At 53.1% G+C, this 19777-nt stretch overlaps 1 protein-coding gene and 1 pseudogene across 4 annotated transcripts; one reads left to right on the top strand and one right to left on the bottom strand.

Annotated features, from left to right (window-relative positions):
* Nucleotides 1–2035: 2035 nt before the first annotated feature.
* KMT5C (lysine methyltransferase 5C) lies at nt 2036–9664 on the bottom strand. Of its 4 annotated transcripts, none has more exons than XM_066374518.1 (9): nt 9604–9664; nt 7339–7563; nt 7027–7192; nt 6604–6713; nt 5837–6000; nt 5711–5730; nt 3642–3778; nt 3367–3536; nt 2036–3207 (listed from the first exon to the last, which is right to left on the bottom strand). In XM_066374518.1, exons 2-9 carry the CDS (start codon nt 7446–7448, stop codon nt 2657–2659), a joined length of 1428 nt encoding a protein of 475 aa, XP_066230615.1. In that variant the 5' UTR covers nt 7449–7563; nt 9604–9664; the 3' UTR covers nt 2036–2656. The 4 variants fall into 4 exon arrangements, with proteins under 4 accessions (XP_066230615.1, XP_066230614.1, XP_066230617.1 ...); XM_066374517.1 differs by lacking the exon at nt 9604–9664 and adding an exon at nt 8989–9114; XM_066374519.1 differs by lacking the exon at nt 9604–9664 and adding an exon at nt 8989–9114 and having other exon boundaries at nt 2740–3207; nt 3697–3778.
* A 9638-nt stretch (nt 9665–19302) lies between these two features.
* LOC136401755 (U2 spliceosomal RNA) lies at nt 19303–19447 on the top strand (annotated as a pseudogene).
* The last annotated feature ends 330 nt before the right edge of the window (nt 19448–19777 follow it).

Below are 19777 nucleotides of genomic sequence, written 5' to 3'. Positions count from 1 at the left end.
GTATGATGGGGTCCTCACCCGCCTTGACCCACCCATACAGAACACACACACACCAAGCTGGGCTCCTGAGGCCAAGCCCAGCCCAGCCTCACCTGGAGGCCCCAGGTCCAGACATTAACCTCTGACACGCCATCTACCCAGTGACAGACACACGAGCTGTGCAACCTCTGTGCAACAAACGGAAGATGCCGTTTGTAAGGGTGGCTGGGGCAGCAACCCTGGTAGGGCAGCCATTGGCCTGAAGACTGACACCAAGAGGCACAGGGCAGAAAACACTCTCAGCTGTAGTTCATGTCCTAGAGGTGTTCCCTCTTGTCATCTCGCCACTCCTGCCCACAGCTTCTGAACCAGGGGGGGACATTAGGCGGTGTCTGGATACATTTTTGTCACAACTGAGGGGATGCTACTAGCATCTAGTGGGTCGAGAGACCAGGCAGGATGCTCCTCATCTTTAAAAATAGATAAAAGTGGCCTGATCAGGCGGTGGCACAGTAGAGTGTTGAATGAGGACACAGAAGACCCAGGTTCGAAACCCCAAGGTCGCCGGCTTGAATGTGGGCTCATCTGGCTTGAGCGCAGGATCGCTGGCTTGAGCAAGGGGTCACTTGCTCTGTCGGAGCCCCTCTGGTCAAGGCACATATAAGAAAGCAATCAATAAACAACTAAGGTGCCACAATGAAGAATTGATGCTTCTCATCTCTCGCCCTTCCTGTCCCTCTCTTTGATTCTGTCTCTGTCAAAAAAAAAAACACAAAAAACAACAAAAACAAAAAACAAAAAACAAAAAAAGAAGATAAAAGTGAAGTGGTTACCAAGACGAGGGGAGTGGGAAGAGGTAAAGAGAGACAAATAAATGGTGATGAAAATGATTTGGCTTTGGGTGATGGGTTGACAACACAATCAACAGTTCAAATGCAATACTAATGTTCACCTGAAACCTACATACTTTTACTGACCAATGTCACCCTATTCATTTCTAAATAATAATAATAAAGAATTAGCCACTCGCAATAGCAGCCATGCTGGGGTGGGGAGGCCCTAACCACTGGTTTCTAACCTGTGTTATTTGGGTTCCAGATTTTTTTTTTTGGTAACAGAGACAGAAAGAGGGACAGATAGGGACAGACAGACAAGGAGAGAGATGAGAAGCATCAACTCATAGTTGCAGCACCGTAGTTGTTCATTGATTGCTTTCTCATATTGGCCTTGATTGGGAGAGGGGGGCTCCAGTGGAGCCAGTAACCTCTTCTTGCTCAAGCCAGTGATCTTGGGCTTCAAGCCAGAGACTTTTGGGCTCAAGCCAGTGACCATGGGGTCATGTCTATGATCCCACACTCAAGCCAGTGACCTTGGGCCCAAACTGGTGAGCCTTGCTCAAACCAGATGAGCTCGCAATCAAGCCAGCAACTTCAGGGTTTCGAACCTGGGTCCTCTGAATCCCGGGCCGACACTCTATCCACTGTGCCTCTGCTGATCAGGCTAAAATGAACCTTAAAAGAAAGTTACTTGCTCTAAACCACCAGGGTCTTCCTGTGGCCTCGCCACTGTTCACTCCCTCTCTTTAGGGTCCCAGGTGCTGCAGGCACATGGCCTGGCCTCATCAATCTCCAGGGTCAACTTTTGCAGGGCTGGTCCTGGCTGAGCCCCAGTCAGGGCACCTACAAGAAGCGTTTAAGGGCACAGCTAAGTGGAACAACAAGTTGATGCTTCTCTCTGCCAATAAACAAAACAACCGAAACGTTTGCAAGGCCATATGACATGGAATAGGTAGATGGAGTCCTGCAGCCCACCCTAGACCTCAGAAGTCCCACGGCCTACCCTCCATGAGGCCAGGCAGCCCTTGCTCATGGTCACCTGTTAGTATTCCCTTCCACAAAGTGAGAATTAAGAGACAACAGCAAAATCAAGGTATCGAACTAGATCTGAAGACACTTGAGATGTGTGTGATCTCACAGAGCCAGATCAACCAGGGGTCTTGCCCTCCTAATGGACGACCCCTTAAAACATAAATCAAAATGAAAGGATGTTGAGGGTGTTGCTTATAACAAGGTTTTAATAAAACAAAAAGTTCAAGTGCTTCTAATCCCTCAACACATCCCGTTCTGGTGTGGGAGAGGGGAGGGGGCCCCCACACCCCAAGTAGCACCAGCATTAGCACCATGAGAAAGATGAGGTGGCACCTGGCCTCCCTGAGACCCACGGGGGTGGCGAGGACTTGTGGACACCCCCCACCTTGCTCCCCACCTCAGACAACCGCAGAGCTGAGGGCAAACCCACTCCCCTCCAAGGGGCAGTCTCCAGGAACTGCTACCCCGCCCCCCGTTCCCCTCTGCCCAAGGCCTGGGCTTGAGAAGCCAGGGGGGCCCCCCAACCCCAGGCACGCCCCACCCCTTATGGCTTTGCACCCTGGGCAGGAGAAGGGACTGGTTTCTTCACTCCTGAGGCTGGGGCTGGTGTGGGGGGTGTATGGCAGCAATGGCCAGGGCTCCCTGCTGGGGTGGGGGTGGCTCAGGGGTCAGCAGTCACAAAAGGGTCAGGGGGCTTCCAAAGCCACTCCACCCCTGGCCAGAACTGTGCTGGGGTCAAGGGTCAGCTCCCTCTTAGAGGTCTAAGAGCAGAGCGTCCCTAAAAACTTGGGGCTGGCAGGTGGTGGGGGCTAAGAGGGCGTCCTGTCCAGCCCATCACTGTTGACATCCAGGTTGATGGAGCCGTGGCTGACCACCAGACGCAGGCGCTTGGGTGGAGAAAAGGGAGCAAAGGCGAGAGTCTGTTTGGGGATGGGAACAGGGACTGGGATGGGGACAGGGACGGGGACAGGGACAGGGCCTGGGGTCCCGGCGGGGGCGAGGGCAGCAGTGGCAGGTGGGGCTGGTACCACTCGGCTCAGGTGCACACGCAGCACGTTAGGCAACCCGTAACGCCGGGCCCAGCACCAGTCCTGCTGGGGGGTCCAGCAGGCACGGGAGGCCGGGCCCAGAGCCACGAGGGCCTCCGCCCGCAAGCAGCAGTGGGGGCCACAGCCCCCCCACCGGTGCAAGGAGACGCGGACAGTGCGGAGGATGAGAGGCGCAGGGCCCCGTTGGGGCTTGCGGCGACGGCGTTTCCGGTGGCGCACACACAACGGGGTCTGTGGCAGCCACTGGAGCCACAGCGGCGGGGCAGTGGGGTTGGGGCCACAGGGCGGGGGGCGCAGGGGCTGGCAGGCAGCTGTGGAGGTGGAGGGAGGGGAGAGAGAGAGAGTGTGACCCTGTGAGTAGGCCAAGCGGAGGCCACCTCCCTCCCCCACCCTATGGGGACTCCAAAGAATAGGATGGGAGGACAGACAAGGCTGAGGAAAGGGGGATGGGCACCCTGCCCAGTGCTCACTGCAGAACAGGTTCCCACGCAGATGAGACAGGTGGGTGCAGGCCCAGGGGCTGAGCCGGCCGCTACCCAGACTCTGCAGCAATCTCTGCTTGGTCTCACGGAGCTGGTACTTGTCCAGGGGCTGTGGCAGCAGCTCCTGGGACCGCAGGCGGAAGGCTCCTTCCCCTTTCCTGGGGGTGGGGGGTGGGGATGGCAGCCTGGAGGTCACACTTCCGGCCTCCAGGGACTCCCATTTCCCACCAGCCGCCCCACCCCACCCCCACCCTGGTGCCCACCTCTCACAGGTGTAGCATTCACAGTGCTCATTCTTTTCACCAAAGAAGCCCTCACCGTAGAAGCAGGTCACTTCGTCACCAGGCTCGATGTCCCGCAACACCTTCACACATGCTGCATTCCCATCTGCCGGCACAAACTGAGGGCCCCAGACGCTCAGCACCCTGGCCTGCCCAGGCGCCCTGGCCCCAAGGGTCTACCCTTGGGACAGACAGTGGCCAGGAGCTTCTGGGAGGAAGCTGCTATGCCCAGGGCCTGCCCCCCTCATGCCACCTCTGACCCCCTGACGTCTGGGGCTCCCTCCCGTTCTGCAGGAGGGTGAGCTAACCCCACCTGGCCATGCAGTGACCACTCCCTGCTCCCTATGCTTCTGCAGCCAAGTCCTGCCACTCTGGAGCCTCTAACTGCTCCTTATCCCCTTCCAACCTGCACCATGCACCCACTCCTATCCCTGAAGGTCTGTGTCCAAACCTGCAGGCCTATGTCCAGCCCCAGACCAGGACAGTTGCCTGCAGCCCCTACCTGCCTGCTCCAGTCTCCAAAGCGCCCACCTGGAAGGGCTGTGGTTCCCATCTATCTGCTTGTCCCTTCTAGACTGACACAACCCCGGAAGTGGCCCTGGCCACCCACATGCCTAGTCCCAGGCCACTGGCCAGCACCTCCAAAGTGCATCCCAGTCTCCTCAGTTCCCCAACACCCTACCTGGAGCCAGCCCCTTGTCACCTCCTGCCTCGTGAGTTACACACAGCCTCTTCATGGCAGCTCATTAGCTGCCAGGATCTCTAAAAACCTCGCTCCCATATTCACCCAGTGGGTGTTCCCATGGGGGCAGACCCCAGTGGAGTGTGTACAACAGACCAGAGTTGCCTTGCCGGTCACGCCTCCTGACCCTCCAAGGTGACGGATTCCATCTGGGACACCCTCACGCGCCCACTCTTCTACAATGCCTAGGAAAATCCTTTCCCTCCTTCAACGCCAGCTCCTGTGCTCCAGGTGGCTGTCACCTGCCTTGGCACAGAGCCTCTCATAGCCTCGCCATGTTCTGTCCTACTCAGCATCCGTGCCCAAATCTAGAGCAGGGCCACACAGCATCCACTCCAAAATCCATGGAAGGGGGTGTGCAGAGCCACCAGAACACTTTAGACAAATGTCCGTGTGCACTGTGCACCTGGATCCTCACACAACCAGCTAGGAACAAGTTCTCACCGGCTCCCAGCTAAGAAACCAGGGCCAGAGGACAGCGTGTTTGGGGTTCAAATCCAACTCTCACTCCCGGAACCCTGTCATGCCTTGGGGCTCCCACAGATGCAGGACGAGGCCCACGCTGGGCAGGGAGCACCCAAGGCGCTGTCTCCCCTCCATTCCCCACTCTCCTGGGCTTCACCACAGAACTGGTGGCCATGATCTCCACCTCCCTCCCGACCTCACACCCTGTGCGGGCAGCCCTGTCTCCTGGAGGGCTCTCTCCTCCTCCCCCTCCTCCAGGGTTCTCTGGCCTCACCCCAGCAAGCACAAATCCCCAGGTTCCCGCTGCTCAGCCCCGTGTTCCTGCCATTGGCCGGCTGTTGCCACTGCCCGGGTGCAGCCCATGAGCATCTCCCTCCAGATGCCGAGTCACTTTCTTTTTTTTTTTTATTCGACACCAGGGAGCGAAATGGGGTTAGGTCCGGGGCCAGGGCCCACGCTCCGTGGCTCCTACTTGGCCAGGGGCCCATCCCATACTGCAGCCCTTGGCCTAGCTGGTGCCGCCTCACATGATTGCATTCTGTGTCCTGCCCTCCACTCCCCTTTGTAAGGTCACTTTCTATCTCTCCATCAGCACACGCCCCTCCCAAACTCCCAACCCTCAGCTCAGTTCAGAGTCAGAAGAACTCGGCCAGCAGGTGGCAACCCATGTTCCAACGGTAACTCGAGCCAGAATCCCTCCCTCCCTCCCTCCTTTTACAGCCACAGGTAAACCACCCGCTGGGGTGGGAATGGGCCTTATCCATTCCGGGTATTCACTGACCAGGAAGCCCTTCTCTCCTCATTTCCCACGTGCCCAATCCTGGGTGGGGGGAGCAGGTCTCACCTTACAGTTGGGTTTGCAGTCTGGAGACAGTGCAGGGTGGGAGCAGGGGAAGAGAAGAGATTGTGAACCCCGCGCCGCAGGGCTAGGGCCCGGCCCTGCCCCCTCCCCGGGCCACACCCTCCGCACCGTGGTTGATGAAAGCCGCTGGGCCGAGCCACAGCTGGGTGCTGCGCTTGCGAGTGGAGTACATGATGCTGAAGTCGTTCTCACCAGCCCTCAGTAGCTCTTCGTCGCCCTCCCGCAGCTCCGCGATGCAGCCCACCAGCAGCTCCAGGTTCTCGTTCTTCTTCCTGCCAAGAGGCCCCGCCGGCCATGGCCTGTGAGCTGGCGCCTCCCTGACCACCTTCGCCAGGACTGGGCCGTCTGCCTCCCTAATCTCCACACCAGACCAGGCAGGGCTTCCCCTCCCGGCCATGTGAGGCAGACAGGTGACGCCCTGCATTGTCTCCCCTGGACTCAACACCCCTGACAGCCGCTGACAGACAGCCTCTGTCCCCAAGACAATCCCCACCCCCAGCTCATCCTCTGAGTTCCAGCTTCAGCTTGTCTCCCCTAAACACTCAGAATCCCCTGGCCAGCTCCCGAAGCTCGGAGCAGCCCTGGTCAGTCTCTGCGTGTCCACTCTGCACTGCATGCTGTCTGGAGCCGACCTGCTCACTTTCCTGCCCTGTACCTGCCCGGCAGCACCTGCTATGTGGCAGGGGTTAGTCAGGTCACAGTCAAGAAAGGATGGCACAGTGCTGGCTTTGAGGCAGTCCCCCCCAGCCCAGGGGCCACAGGCATGGTGTGAGGGCCAGGCCCTGCCTCCTCCTCTGCAGGAACATGGGCACCTCCTCCCTGGGAAGGGACAGAGGTCTCTCCCAGCCTCTCCATCAGGAGCTCCAGCTTCTTACCACGCTCGGGTAGACACAATCTTGGCTCCATTTGTCTCCATGGAATAGCGGGTACAGGGCAGGATGGCAAAGCCGCTTTCAGGCAGGAAGGTGCGGAGGTAGCGATAGATCTAGGGGAGGTGAGGGTGTGGGCAGGGTGAGGTGGTGGGGCAGGGTGGTCCTTGACCCTTTCTTCTGTCTGTCCTGAGCTCCAGTCCTGTTCTGCCACTGACTTTGCTGCATGACCTCGGGGAATGCACTTCCCCTCTCGGGCCACCAACTCTGCTCTCCTAGCAGTCTCTGAGCCCAGTCTCAGAGGGTCCCCCAATAGCTAGGACGTCAGGGAGCCCCCGAGGGCTGCGCTGCGCAAGGGACACAGTGCCAGGGGCGCTGAGGTGAAGGGAGATAACACGTGGGTGGGTGAGTGGGGGAGGGGGCCCTCACGTGGGTCTTGAGGGCAGCCTCCTGCCGCGGGCCCCGGCTCTGGAAGTAGTGGGTCATCCAGCCTCCCAGCGTCAGGGCCCGGTATGCAGCCTCCAGGTCCCGCTGCCTCAGGAAGGCCTCCAGTGCTGAGCGCAGGTGCTGCTGTCGCCGCAATGGGGGCACAGGGCTGGGGGAGAGGGCATGCCTGGGTCCCGGGCCTCGGCCTATTCCCTCGGGGCCTCCCCGGGGCCGCCCCCGCCCGCCATGAGGAGGCTTCTCCTGGAAGGGAAGGAATTCCAGCCCTCGGTCCACCCTGCCCCGGGGAAGCCTCACCTGACATTCATCTTATGGGTGCGGAAACCCAGGTAAGGGTCCAAGACCAGGCTGGTGGCGAGGTCGTCATTCTCACAGAGTTCTCTGGCGGTCACTCTATCTGGCCCCATGGTGCCCCAGGGATCATGCTGCCTCCCTCCGCCGAGGGTGGGGAGCGCCTGCGCTCGCTGCGGGGAGCCACAGATAAGCAGCTGGGGACTCTGTCCAGCCCTTCGGTCTCCTCATCTGCACATGGGAAGGGGGGGGGGGGGAGAAAGGCCACACTGACTTCACGGGGCTCTCAGGGCAGGGGAAATGCAACAAGTCCTTCTGACAGCAGTGGTGAGGCCCCCAAATAAGTGGGGGTGCTCTTCATTGGAGGACAGACACAATATCCGCACCATACTCCCAAAGCACACAGTCACACACGGGAAGGCTGATTATGACTGACAGTCCGGGATGACCCCAAAGGCTTAACTGGGAGTCAACAGGCTCAGCTCCAGTTCTGGCCTTCACCTAGGGAAAAGCCAAGCCGCCCCCCACGCCTCCCCCCACAGGCTCCACCTCCCCAGCCGCCGGGGAGTTGTCAGGAGGCCCTGCGCGGAGCCCCAGGCAGCCCAGAGGAGAGGTGGGGAGGCAGGCGGAGGAGGGATCCCAGCACCTGCTCCCTCTCCAAGGATTCTGGGGAAGGGAGGGACTCGGAGGACACAGCAGGAGCGGTGGGGTGGGGTGGAAGGGAGAGAAAAGGAACAGAAATGGGGAGGCAGAACAGATACAGAAAAAAAGGGAATAAAGAAGGGAGTTAGCAAAACAAGACCCCTAAACCCTGTCCACGAAGGGCCTGCTGAGCACCCACACCCACGGTGCTTCTGGGAGAGTCAATGGGGGACGACAAGTAAGGGGGAGCTAGGCGGCTGGAAAAGGGGGTCTGGAAAAGACAGGAGGGCGGGAGGGGGGTGTCAGGTGGGAAGGCCCGCTGCGGGAAGGCGCTGGGACAAGCAGAAGCCAAGGCGGAGAGAGACCAAATCGAAGCCGTACGGAGGGGATTGGAGGCGGCGGTCAAGGGGGGGACACAGGTGGGGGAACCCAGGGCGGGGCCAAGAAAGCCCGATGGGAGACCTGGGGTGCAGGCAGAGAAAACAGAGAGGGGCGTGGAGGTCCAGGGAGGGCCCTGAGATGGCAGAAACAGCTTAGGGACCCAGAAACTAGGGGTTTGGAAAAGCAGAGGTTCAGGAGAAGAAGTCCTGGGAACCCCGGGAAGAGCGTGGGAAGGCCGCGAGGACAGAGCCTGGGGCCCAGGAAGGGCCCTGGGTAGACAGGGAGGGTCCAGGGAGGAACTGGGGGAAGCAGACGCGTACCCAGGGACCGGGGTAAGCAGGGAGCGTGCAGGGCAAGGGCCTTGGGAGTCCAGGGGGGATGCAGGGAAGAGACTGGAGCAGGAAGGGTGCCCGGGAAGGCACAGGCTGCGGGAGGGGCCCGGTAAGGAGGCACAGGGCCGGCTGCGCGCTGGGAGCCGCAGGACGCTCGCCTAGGGGCCGGGAGACATGGGCGCCTGGACACGAGGTGCCTGCCGGGCCGGACGGCGGAAAGACAGTCCAGGCTGGGGGTGACCGAGAGCCAAGGCGGGGGCCGAGAGGGCGCGCAGACATCGGGTCCCGTGCCGCCCCTCACCCGCTTTTCCTTTTCCTCCTCCTCCTCCTTCTCAGGCAACCGCGCCGCAGCCACCGCCTCCACCACCTCCCACCGCCTCTTCCAGCAATCCTCAGACTCGGTCGGCTCACCTCCCATCTGCCTCCCAGGGCCCGCCCCGCCGCGGCCACCGCGGCCTGCCATTGGCCCATGCCGCTGCCACTTTTCGGTTGCTGTGGCGTTGGCATCTCTCCCATTGGCGGAGCTCCTCTCTGCTTCCCCCGCCCGCCCCCACAAAACCCGGTCAGTGGCGGGCCCCCACCCCGACAAAACCCCGCCACGCCCGCGCTGCCCCTCCGTGCCGCCAACTGCCGCCAACTGCCGCCGTTGGTTCCCGAGGTTGTCCTTCCGACGCTACCATGGAGACGTAACCCCCGCCCACTACCCGAAGTCGGCACCCTCATTGGCCCAAAGCCCCGTCTTTCGGGTTGGCGGGTCAGGTTATTTGGGTCCAAGTGGAAAGAAGGCGAGCTCCGCCTGCTCCAGGACTTGGATGCGGTTGGCTTGCTTTGAAAGGGCTCATTCTTCCATTGGCTTAGATGTCCGCCCGTTACCAAAAAAAGTCGCGACCTCCCTCCCTATTCTTTCTTAAGGTACCTTCAATCCACGCCAAGCGGAGAGCAGGGCCGAGCGGGGAGGTGAGTGCGCGCGCACCTCCGTGCCCCGCCCCGCCTCGCTGCCCCACCGCCCCGAGAGGCCTGCGGTTGCCAAGGCGACAAAACTTTATTGACAACCTTCCCCCGGGTACAAAGGGCTCTCACTCTCCCTGCTGGATCACCTTCTCCCCCCTCATACCCCTTTTAATTTCAGGAGTACCCACAATAACACTCTGTGGGTGAGCGGTCGGAAAGAAGGAGACTGAGAAGCTCTGGAGAAAGCCCTGATTCATGGGACCCTCCCATGGGGCACCCCTCCTTCCTGAATTAGTATCACCGCGCGCCCCTCCTTCCAGTCCGAGAGGCAAACATAATTAGCCATGCATCGTAATTACGCCCAGAATAATAAACTCCGCGCCTGGAGCGGGCGGTCTTTGTTTGGTTGACTGCTATACAGTATATATGACTTACGGAGTAGACGGTTTCTCTGTGCCATCGCTCTGTGACGCAGGGGAGGTGGCTGGCCCTCTCTGGGCCTCAGGCAAGCAACTAGAAAACAAAGACCACACACACTGCTGCCTCCCTGAGGGGGTTCTTCTTCACACCTTCCCAGGTGTCCTTCTTCCCCAGCCTTCCACGCTCTGTTTGTATTGTTCCTTTCTTAGCTGGGATTACCTTCAGCTCTGAGAGACCCCAAACCCGGGTGCTCCACCACCTAGAAAAACTGGCCGCAGCTCCAGAGGAGAGAAGCAGTCTCAGCCACAGAGAAAGAGCCGGCCAGCAGAAACTCTCTGGCAACCTGAGCTGTTCAGAAAAGTCATATCCGCCTGTCTGAATCTGAGGTTTACCGCTTGGATTCACGGGCGTGCACCACAGAGAAACTCTCACAAACGTGAACAAAAAGATGAGCCCGAGATGGCTAGCGACAGCAGTGGGGTTTTTTTGTTTGTTTTTTTACAGTGACAGAGAGAGAGAGAGTCAGAGAGAGGGATAGATAGGGACAGATAGACAGGAACGGAGAGAGATGAGAAGCATCAATCATTAGTTTTTCGTTGGGACACCTTAGTTTATTGATTGCTTTCTCATATGTGCCTTGACATTGGGGCTGCAGCAGATCAAGTAACCCTTTGCTTGAGCCAGCGACCTTGGGTCCAAGCTGGTGAGCTTTGCTCAAACCAGATAAGTAGGCGCTCAAGCTGGTGACCTAGGGGTCTCAAACCTGGGTCCTCCGCATCCCAGTCTGACGCTCTATCCACTGTGCCACCGCCGGTCAGGCAAGACAGCAGTGGGTTTTTTTGTGTTTTCTTTTTAAAGTTTATTTCTCTATTCTCAGCACATGCCAGGGTTTTTACAGAGACAGAGAGAGAGAGAGAGAGTCAGAGTGAGGGATAGACAAGGACAGACAGACAGGAACAGAAAGATGAGAAGCATCAATCATTAGTTTTTCGTTGTGCATTGCGACACCTTAGTTGTTCATTGATTGTTTTCTCATATGTGCCTTGACCATGGGCCTTCAGCAGACCGAGTAACCCCTTGCTTGAGCCAGCGACCTTGGGTCCAAAGCTGGTGAATTTTTGCTCAAACCAGATGACCCCACGCTCAAGCTGGCGACCTCCGGGTCTCGAACCTGGGTCTTCCGCATCCCAGTCCGACACTCTATCCACTGGTCAGGCTGTTGTGGATTTTGTTTTGTTTTGTTTGTTTTTTTCTGTATTTTTCTGAAGCCGGAAACGGGGAGAGACAGTCAGACAGACTCCTGCATGTGCCGACCGGGATTCACCAGGGGGCGATGCTCTGCCTCTCTAGGGTGTCGCTCTGTTGCAACCAGAGCCACTCTAGCGCCTGGGGCAGAGGCCGAGGAGCCATCCCCAGCACCCGGGCCATCTTTGCTCCAGTGGAGCCTTGGCTGCGGGAGGGGAAGAGAGAGACAGAGAGGAAGGAGAGGGGGAGGGGTGGAGAAGCAGATGGGCGCTTCTCCTGTGTGCCCTGGCCGGGAATCGAACCAGGGACTTCTGCACGCCAGGCCGACACTCTACCACTGAGCCAACCAGCCAGGGCTGTTTTTTTTTTTTAAGATTTTATTTATTCATTTTTAGAGAGACAGAAGAGAGAGAGAGAGAGAAAGGGGGGAGGAGCAGGAAGCATCAACTCCCATATGTGCCTTGACCAGGCAAGCCCAGGGTTTTGAACCAGCGACCTCAGCATTCTAGGTCAACGCTTTATTCACTGCACCACCACAGGTCAGGCAAGACAGCAGTGTTTTTAACGGTGAAAAAAACTAGAAATGGCTTAAAGACCCATTCCATGAAGGACAGATCAATGGATATTGGAGTATTCATACCGGGAACACCATACAGCAGTGAAGGGGTGTTGGAATACCGCATGCAGCAACTTGGGCAAAAGTCTGCATAGCTGAATGCAAGTTGGTTTTTTTTAGTTGGTTCTTTTTTTAGGTTTTATTTATTGATTTTAGAGAAAATATATATATAGAGAGAGAGACAAGGGGAGAGGAGGAGCAGGAAAGCAGTGAGAAGCATCAACTCCTACAATTTGCTTCGTTTGTACCTTGACCAGGCAACCCCTGCGGTTTCAAACCCAGGTCCTCAGCATTCCAGGTCTATGCTTTTTCCACTGCATCGCCCCAGGTCAAATATGGAAGGCAGAAGTTTTAAAACACAGAAAACAAAGGTTGTGTGTGGATACGTGTTCACAAATGAAATGTGCAAGGGTGTGACAAAGGTGCTGGAGCCATTGTGGTGACCCCAGCGGGTGGGGGTGGGGGGCAGAAAGCATGCAATCAGGAAAGCTACACAAGACACTGTTATTTGTCACTTCTTGTTTGTTAGGTCCGGAAGAAGTGGTGAGGTCCCTGTATTCACTATCTGTTCTTTTTCTGCGTGTTGGAAGCATTTCATCAAACAAAGAAAAGTTTGACCTCCCAATTCCACATCCCAGATTTTATGCTAAGGAAATAACTAGACAAGTGTTAACATATTTATAAAGAGGTGGGTCTCCGCTTTCTTTTAAACCCAGAAAACTAGGAAAAGCCTGAATGTCCAACAATGGACAACTGGATCAACTATTTAGCATATCCAATTTCTAACACTTAACTGAGCTCTTGGCACATGCCAGTCACTTTGCAAATGGCCCTGTGAGGGTGGGGCTATCGCCCCCATTTTACAGACGAGCAAAGAGAGGTTGCTTATCCTCCTGATGGAAGGGTTCTATAACTGGCCATCAGATCCTCAACCCCTGGGTTACATCACGCACACGGGACCCAACTGGTTCTCAATCTTCAGAGAGCACTATCAGAGCTACATCTGAGGCGGAGAGAAACAGTGACATGCCACAGCATGGTTGAACCTGGAAGATGTCACGCCAGGTATAAGGAGCCAGACACCAGAAGTCACATAGGGATGATTCTATTTCTAAGACATTTCCACAACAGGTTAATCCATCCAGCTGGAAACCAGATTTATGATGGCCAATGGAAGATGAGAATGGGCATGGGGGTTTCCTTTCCAGATAAAGAAGTTCCAGAATGTATAGAGTGCCATTGATTTGTACACTTCAAGATGATAAGAATGGTAAATGTGACTTTGTGTGTATTTACAACCGAAACAAAGAGAGAGAGAGAGAGAGAAAAAAAATAGTTACCTCAGCAAGGGAATGTAGTGAAAATAGAGATTCCAAGACTCAGCACAGTCAAGGGTTTAATAATAAATCATTTTACCTGTTCAGGTAGCTCAGTTGGTTAGAGAGTCCTTCTGATAAACTAAGGCTCCATTTCCAGTCAGGGCACATAGAAGAATCAATCAATCAATCAATGCATAAATAAGTGGAATAACAAATCAATGTTTCTCTCTCTCTCTCTCTTTCTCTTTCAAATCAATCAAATGAATTTAAAAATTAAAAGTAGTTTTACGGACTCTGGCTGGGTGATTCAGTGTATAGAGTGTGGCCCAGGTGAGCTGAGGTTGCAGGGCACGCCCAGACACATAGGAGAAGCAATGAGCACACAACTACATGGAACAACTAAGTGGAACAGTGAGTTGATACCTCTCTCTTTCTCTCTCCCCCCCTCTATTTCTTGCTCTCTCTCTTCCTCTCTCTCTAAAATTAATCAATAAAAATTGAAAACAAATGTTTCTATGAATCATTTTACCCCCACGGAGGCCCGTGGATCACACGGGAGCTGGCTAGGAATGCAGAATCTTGGCTGGGGTGCAGGCCTTCTGAGTCAGAAGCCCCTGGAAAGAGGACTGCCATGCTCTGAAACCCTGGAGAAGCAAGCCTTATAAGATCCCTTCCCATGACACAGGAGGAAAACTTGACCTGAGGTGGTCAATGCACAATACAATATTCAGATGATGTAGTATAGAATTGTACCCCTGGAACCTATATAATGTTTTTGACCAATGTCACCCCAAGACATTCAATTAAACAAACGAACTAAAAATAAAAGACACCTTCCTAGGTGGCTTCCTGGGACCATACATTCACAAGCTGCAGGGACAGGGACACTGTGGGCTGGGTAGCTCTCCCGGTGGTGTGTGGCTTATTATTAGGAAGAAAGGCTTGTTATAAAACAGTGAATTCAGGAGAGTCATATTTTGAGGGGAAACTCATATATTAACATATATGTAAGTTAAATGATTAGGGGGAAGATGTGGAGAAAAAGGAACCCTAGTGCTCGGGTAGTGAGATCATCAATTGGTGCAGCCACTATGAAAAACAGTAGGTAGGCTCCTCAGAAAATCAACAGTGGAGCGGCCATAGGACCCAGCGATCCCACTTCTGGGTGGATATCCAAAAGGCAATGAAATCAGGTCCTGACCTGTGGTGGCACAGTGGGATAAAGCGTTGATCTGGAAGACTGAGGTTGCCGGTTCGAAATCCTGGGCTTGCCTGGTCAAGGCACATGTGGGAGTTGATGCTTCTTGTTCCTCCCCCTTCTCCTCTCTCCTCTCTCCTTTCTCTCTCTCTCTCTCTCTCTCTCTCTCTGTCTCTCTGTCTCTCCTCTCTGAAAATTGAATAACGTCTTTAAAAAAATCAATTAAATTAGGATCTTGAAGAGATACCTGCACCTTCATGTTTATTGCAGCATTATTCGTACTAAGACATGGAAACAGCTAAGTACCCCTCGGCAGATGCATGGCAAAAGAAAACATGGATTGGCCTGACCGGTGGTGGCACCGTGGATCAAGCATCGGCCTGGAACCCTGAGGTTGCCAGTCCAAAACCCGGGCTTGCCTGGTCAAGGCACATGTGGGAGTTGGTGCTTCCTGCTCCTCCCCCCTTCTCTCTTTCTCTCTTCCCCCCACCACCTCTCTAAAATGAATAAATAAAAATTTTAATGCTGTTTATTTTTAAAAATAAAGGAAATATGGATTATATACACAATGAAACAGTATTCAGCTGTGAGGAAGAAGAAAACCCTTCCATTTGCAACAACATAGATGAACCAGGAAGGTATTATGATTGTTGTTATTGTAAGATTGAGAGAGTGAGGGACAGACAGGGACAGACAGAAAGGGAGAGAGATGAGAAGCATCAATTCATTGCGAATGAACAGTTGTTCATTGATTGCTTTCTCATATGTGCCTTGACGTGGGGGGGGGGTGTGCTCCAGTCAAGCCAGTGACCCCTTGCTCAATTATGCAACCTTGGGCTCAAGCCAGCAATCTTGGGCTTCAAGCCAGAGACATGGGGTCATGTCAATGACCTCATGCTCAAGCTGGTGACCCCACACTCAAGCCAGCGACCTTGGGGTTTTGAACCTGGGTCCTCAGCGTCCCAGGCCAATGCTCTATTTACTGCGCCATCGTCTGGTCAGGCTAGTGGGAATTATGCTAAGTGAAATAAGTCAGACAGAGAAAGACAAATACTATACAGTATCACTTATATGTGAAATCTAAAAAATATATATCAAGTTCATAGAAACAAAGAGTGGACTGGTGTTTCCCAGGGGCTGGAGGCATAGGGAAAATGGGGAGATGGTGGTCAAAGAGCACAAACTTCTAGCTATCCAATGAGTACGTGGTGGGGATGTAACAGACAGCATAGTGATCATAGTTACTAATAATATATGGTGCACTTCAAACTTCCTAAGGGAATAGATCTCCAGTTTTCTCACAGCACATACTAAGAAAGGGTACCTATGTGCGGTGATGGATGTGTTAATTAGCTTGATTGTGGAGATCATTTCACAGTGTATGCATCTATCAAATCATCACGTTGTGCAACCGAAACATAATTTTTGATTGTCAATCATAGCTCAATAGAACTGGGGGAAAAAATAAATGGTTGGAGGCCCTGGCCACTTGGCTCAGCGGTAGAGCGTTGGCCCGGCGTGTGAAAGTCCTAGGTTCGATTCCCAGCCAGGGCACACAGGAGAAGCGCCCATCTGCTTCTCCATTCTTCCCCCTCTTTTTCCTTTCTATCTCTCTCTTCTCCTCCTGCAGCCAAGGCTCCATTGGAGCAAAATTGGCTCCGTGGCTTCCACCTCAGGCGCTAGAATGCCTCTGGTTGCAACGGAGCAGCGCCCCAGATGGGCAGAGGCTCGCTTCCTGGTGGGCATGCAGAGTGGATCCCGGTCAGGCGCATGCGGGAGTCTATCTCTCTGCCTCCCTGCTTCTCACTCCAGAAAAATATAAATAAATAGTTGGAGGGAATTGTCTGTCTGTTTTCATGTGTTATTTGTGCAATAACAAAATGTATATCATAATAGAATAGAAACAGAGATGGATTAAGGTCAGTTGAGGCCCCAGGCACAGAAGACAATATTGGGTCCCTTAAAAAAAGAGAGAGAGAGAGAGAGACAGGGAAAATAAAAATACATGTTAACCATATTTTTAAATAAATAAAAAATATCATGTATTATTCATGTTAAAATTGCACATATGAAACCAAACTTGGTGTGGTTAGAAAGAAGTGTCAAGTTTGGGTTTTGCAGGGCCCTGCAGAAGTCAGGGTTCAGGGTGCCACCCAGTGCATCCACCATTAAATCTGCCTCTGAATAGAAGTATCACATATTATATGTTGATATATATATATATCTATATATTCTTATCCATATGCATGTGCAGATATACACACACATGTATCTATATCATCACCACCACTATTACCATTGTCATCATCAACCTCGCCATTACCATTGTCACCATCATCACCATGCTCAAAGCTCTGCAATGGATTCCCATCTTACCAGCCAGCTTCCCAGATCACCCCTAGCCACTATCTCCTGTTCTAGGATTCACCCCTTCCTGTAGCCCCTTCTGCACTGGATCAGACTGAGCTGTGTCACCCAAAGCATATTGCAAAAATGAGGGGACTTTCAAGGCTAGTTCGTCAAAGACATGTAGCTTCCTCCTTGCTCTTTCTGGAATCTGTTCTCTGGGGCAGCGTGGTGCCACGTCAAGAGATCATTGAAACCACCCTATGGAGAAGTCCATGAGTCAAGGAACTGAAGTCCTGTGCCAACAGCCGGAGAGGAACTGAAACTTCCTGCCAACATTTGACGATCACGTGAGGGAGCCAACCTGGACACAACCTTTCTATCTCTGCCAAGCGCTTGGACAACTATGCCCTGATTGACATCTTAAAAAAAATTTTTTTTAATTTTTAAAAAATTTATTCATTTTAGAGAGAGGAGAGAGAGAGAAAGAAGTGTGAGGAGCAGGAAGCACCAACTCCCATATGTGCCTTGATCAGGCAAGCCCGGGGTTTTGAACTGGTGACCTCAGAGGACCAGGTCAACGTTTTATCTACTATATCACCACAAGTCAGGCAACGACATCTTTAAATTTATTTATTTATTTTTTTGTGAGAGAGACAGAGAAAGGGACCTATAGGGACAGACATACAGTGTACAGAGAGAGATGAGAAGCATCAAGTCTTCATTGCGGCATCTTAGTTGTTCATTAACAAAGGGGTTTTTTTTGTTTTTTGTTTTTTTTTTATTTTTATTTTTTATTTATTCATTTTTGAGAGTAGAGGGAGAGACAGAGAGAGACAGAGGAGAGACAGAGAGAGAGGAGAGGGGGAGGAGCTGGAAGCATCAACTCCCATATGTGCCTTGACCAGGCAAGCCCAGGGTTTCGAACCGGCGACCTCAGCATTTCCAGGTCGATGCTTTATCCACTGCACCACCACAGGTCAGGCACAAAGGGTTTTTTTGATTGATTTTTAGAGAGACAGCAAGAGGAAGAAACAGAAGGAGTTTGTTGTTCCACTTCAGATGTGCATTCCCTGGTTGCTTCCTGTATGTGTCCTGACTATGGATTCAACCTGCAACCTTGGTGTTTCCAGATGAAGCTCCAAGTGACTGAGCTAACTGGCCAAGGCCCTGATTAACATCTTTTGTTTTTTTTAAAGAGAGTTTATTTTATTTTATTTTTTTGTGGCAGAGACAGAGACAGTCAGAGAGAGGGACAGATAGGGACAGACAGACAGGAAGGGAGAAAGATGAGAAACATCAATTCTTCTTTGCGGCTTCTTAGTTGTTCATTGATTGATTTCTCATATGTGCCTTGACTGGGGGGCTATAGCAGACCAAGTGACCCCTTCTTCGAGCCAGCGACCTTGGGCTCAAGCTGGTGAGCCTTGCTCAAACCCGATGAGCCCGTGCTCAAGCTGGTGACCTCGGGGTCTCCAACCTGGGTCTTCCTCATCCCAGTCTGATGCTCTATCCACTGCACCAATGCCTGGTCAGGCAGCCCTGATTAACATCTTTTTTTTTTTTAATTTTTAAAAAAATGTTTTATTTATTGATTTTTAGAGAGAGGGGAGAGAGAGAGATAGAGAGAGAGAGAAGGGAGAGGAGCAGGAAGCATCAACTCCCATATGTGCCTTGACCAGGCAAGCTTACTTTGCATAGCACGTAACCCAGTCTGACATTCTGCTATATGGCTCTGTTTATTTGTTCATTGTATTTCCCCCTGGCTAGACCATTAACTCTAGGAGGGCTGGGACCCTTGTTTTCTTCACAGCTGAATGTCCAACGTCAGGGGCAGTGCCTGGTGCCTCACTGGCGTGTGATAAAGACATGCAGAGCCTGACCAGGCAGTGGCGCAGTGGATAGAGCATCAGACTGGGATGTGGAGAACCCAGGTTCGAGAACCCGAGGTCGCCAGCTTGAGCGCGGGCTCATCTGGCTTGAGCAAAGTTCACCAGCTTGGACCCAAGGTCGCTGGCTCGAGCAAGGGGTTACTCGGATTGCTGAAGGCCCACAGTCAAGGCACATATGAGAAAGCAATCAATGAACAACTAAGGTATTGTAACAAAAAACTAATGATTGATGCTTCTCGTCTCTCTCTGTTCCTGTCTGTCTGTCCCTATCTATCCCTTTCTCTGTCTCTGTAAAAAAAAAAAAAAAAGACATGCAGAATTATTAAATGAATAACAGCAGCTAAAGAACTCTGATCCAGGGAGGTTTGGGGGCCTGGGTGTAAAAGATGAGGAGATTAAGAAGTATAAGCCTGGCCAGGCGGTGGCGCAGTGGATAGAGCATTGGCCTGGGATGCAGAGGACCCAGGTTCGAGACTCCGAGGTTGTCAGCTTGAGCGTGGGCTCATCTGGTTTGAGCAAAAGCTCATCAGCTTGGACCCAAGGTCGCTGGCTCCAGCAAGGGGTTACTCGGTCTGCTGAAGGCCCCCAGTCAAGGCACATATGAGAAAGCAATCAATGAACAACTAAGATCGCTTCTCGGCCTTTTGGCTAAGATCAAGTGTAGTATCTGTTCTTATCAGTTTAATGAACAACTAAGGTGTCGCAACAAAAAACTGATGATTGATGCTTCTCATCTCTCTTCATTTCTGTCTATCTGTCCCTATCTATCCCTCTCTCTGACTCTCTCAATGTCCCTGTAAAAAAATAAAATAAAATAAAATAAAATAAAAAAATTGTTACTTTAGGCCTGACCTGTGGTGGCCCAGTGGATAAAGCACTGACCTGGAATGCAGAGGTTGCTGGTTTGAAACCCTGGGCTTGCCCTGTCAAGGCACACATGGGAGTTGATACTTCCTACTCCTCCCCACTTCTGTCTCTCTCTCTCTCTCTCTCTCCCCCCTTTAAAATGAATAAGTAAATTAATTAATTAAAAATAAATAAATAAAATTATTACTTTTTTTCAGAGAGACAGGACAGAAGAGAGACAGACAGACAGAAACATC

The sequence above is a fragment of the Saccopteryx leptura genome, chromosome 3 (genome assembly GCF_036850995.1).
Source record: "Saccopteryx leptura isolate mSacLep1 chromosome 3, mSacLep1_pri_phased_curated, whole genome shotgun sequence".
NCBI lineage: Eukaryota > Metazoa > Chordata > Mammalia > Chiroptera > Emballonuridae > Saccopteryx > Saccopteryx leptura.
The sequence above is the reverse complement of the archived record's forward strand: the minus strand, read 5'-3'. Positions and strand labels throughout refer to the sequence as shown.

Excerpts from the sequence above, each read along its gene's own strand:
- KMT5C (XM_066374520.1), bottom strand. The coding sequence starts at position 7,448 with ATGGGGCCAGATAGAGTGACCGCCAGAGAACTCTGTGAGAATGACGAC. Across the intron at positions 6,714-7,026 it reads AGGCTGCCCTCAAGACCCAC|ATCTATCGCTACCTCCGCAC; the intron begins GTGAGGGCCCCC and ends CACCTCCCCTAG. Across the intron at positions 3,779-5,710 it reads ACTGCAAACCCAACTGTAAG|TTTGTGCCGGCAGATGGGAA; the intron begins GTGAGACCTGCT and ends TGGGGCCCTCAG.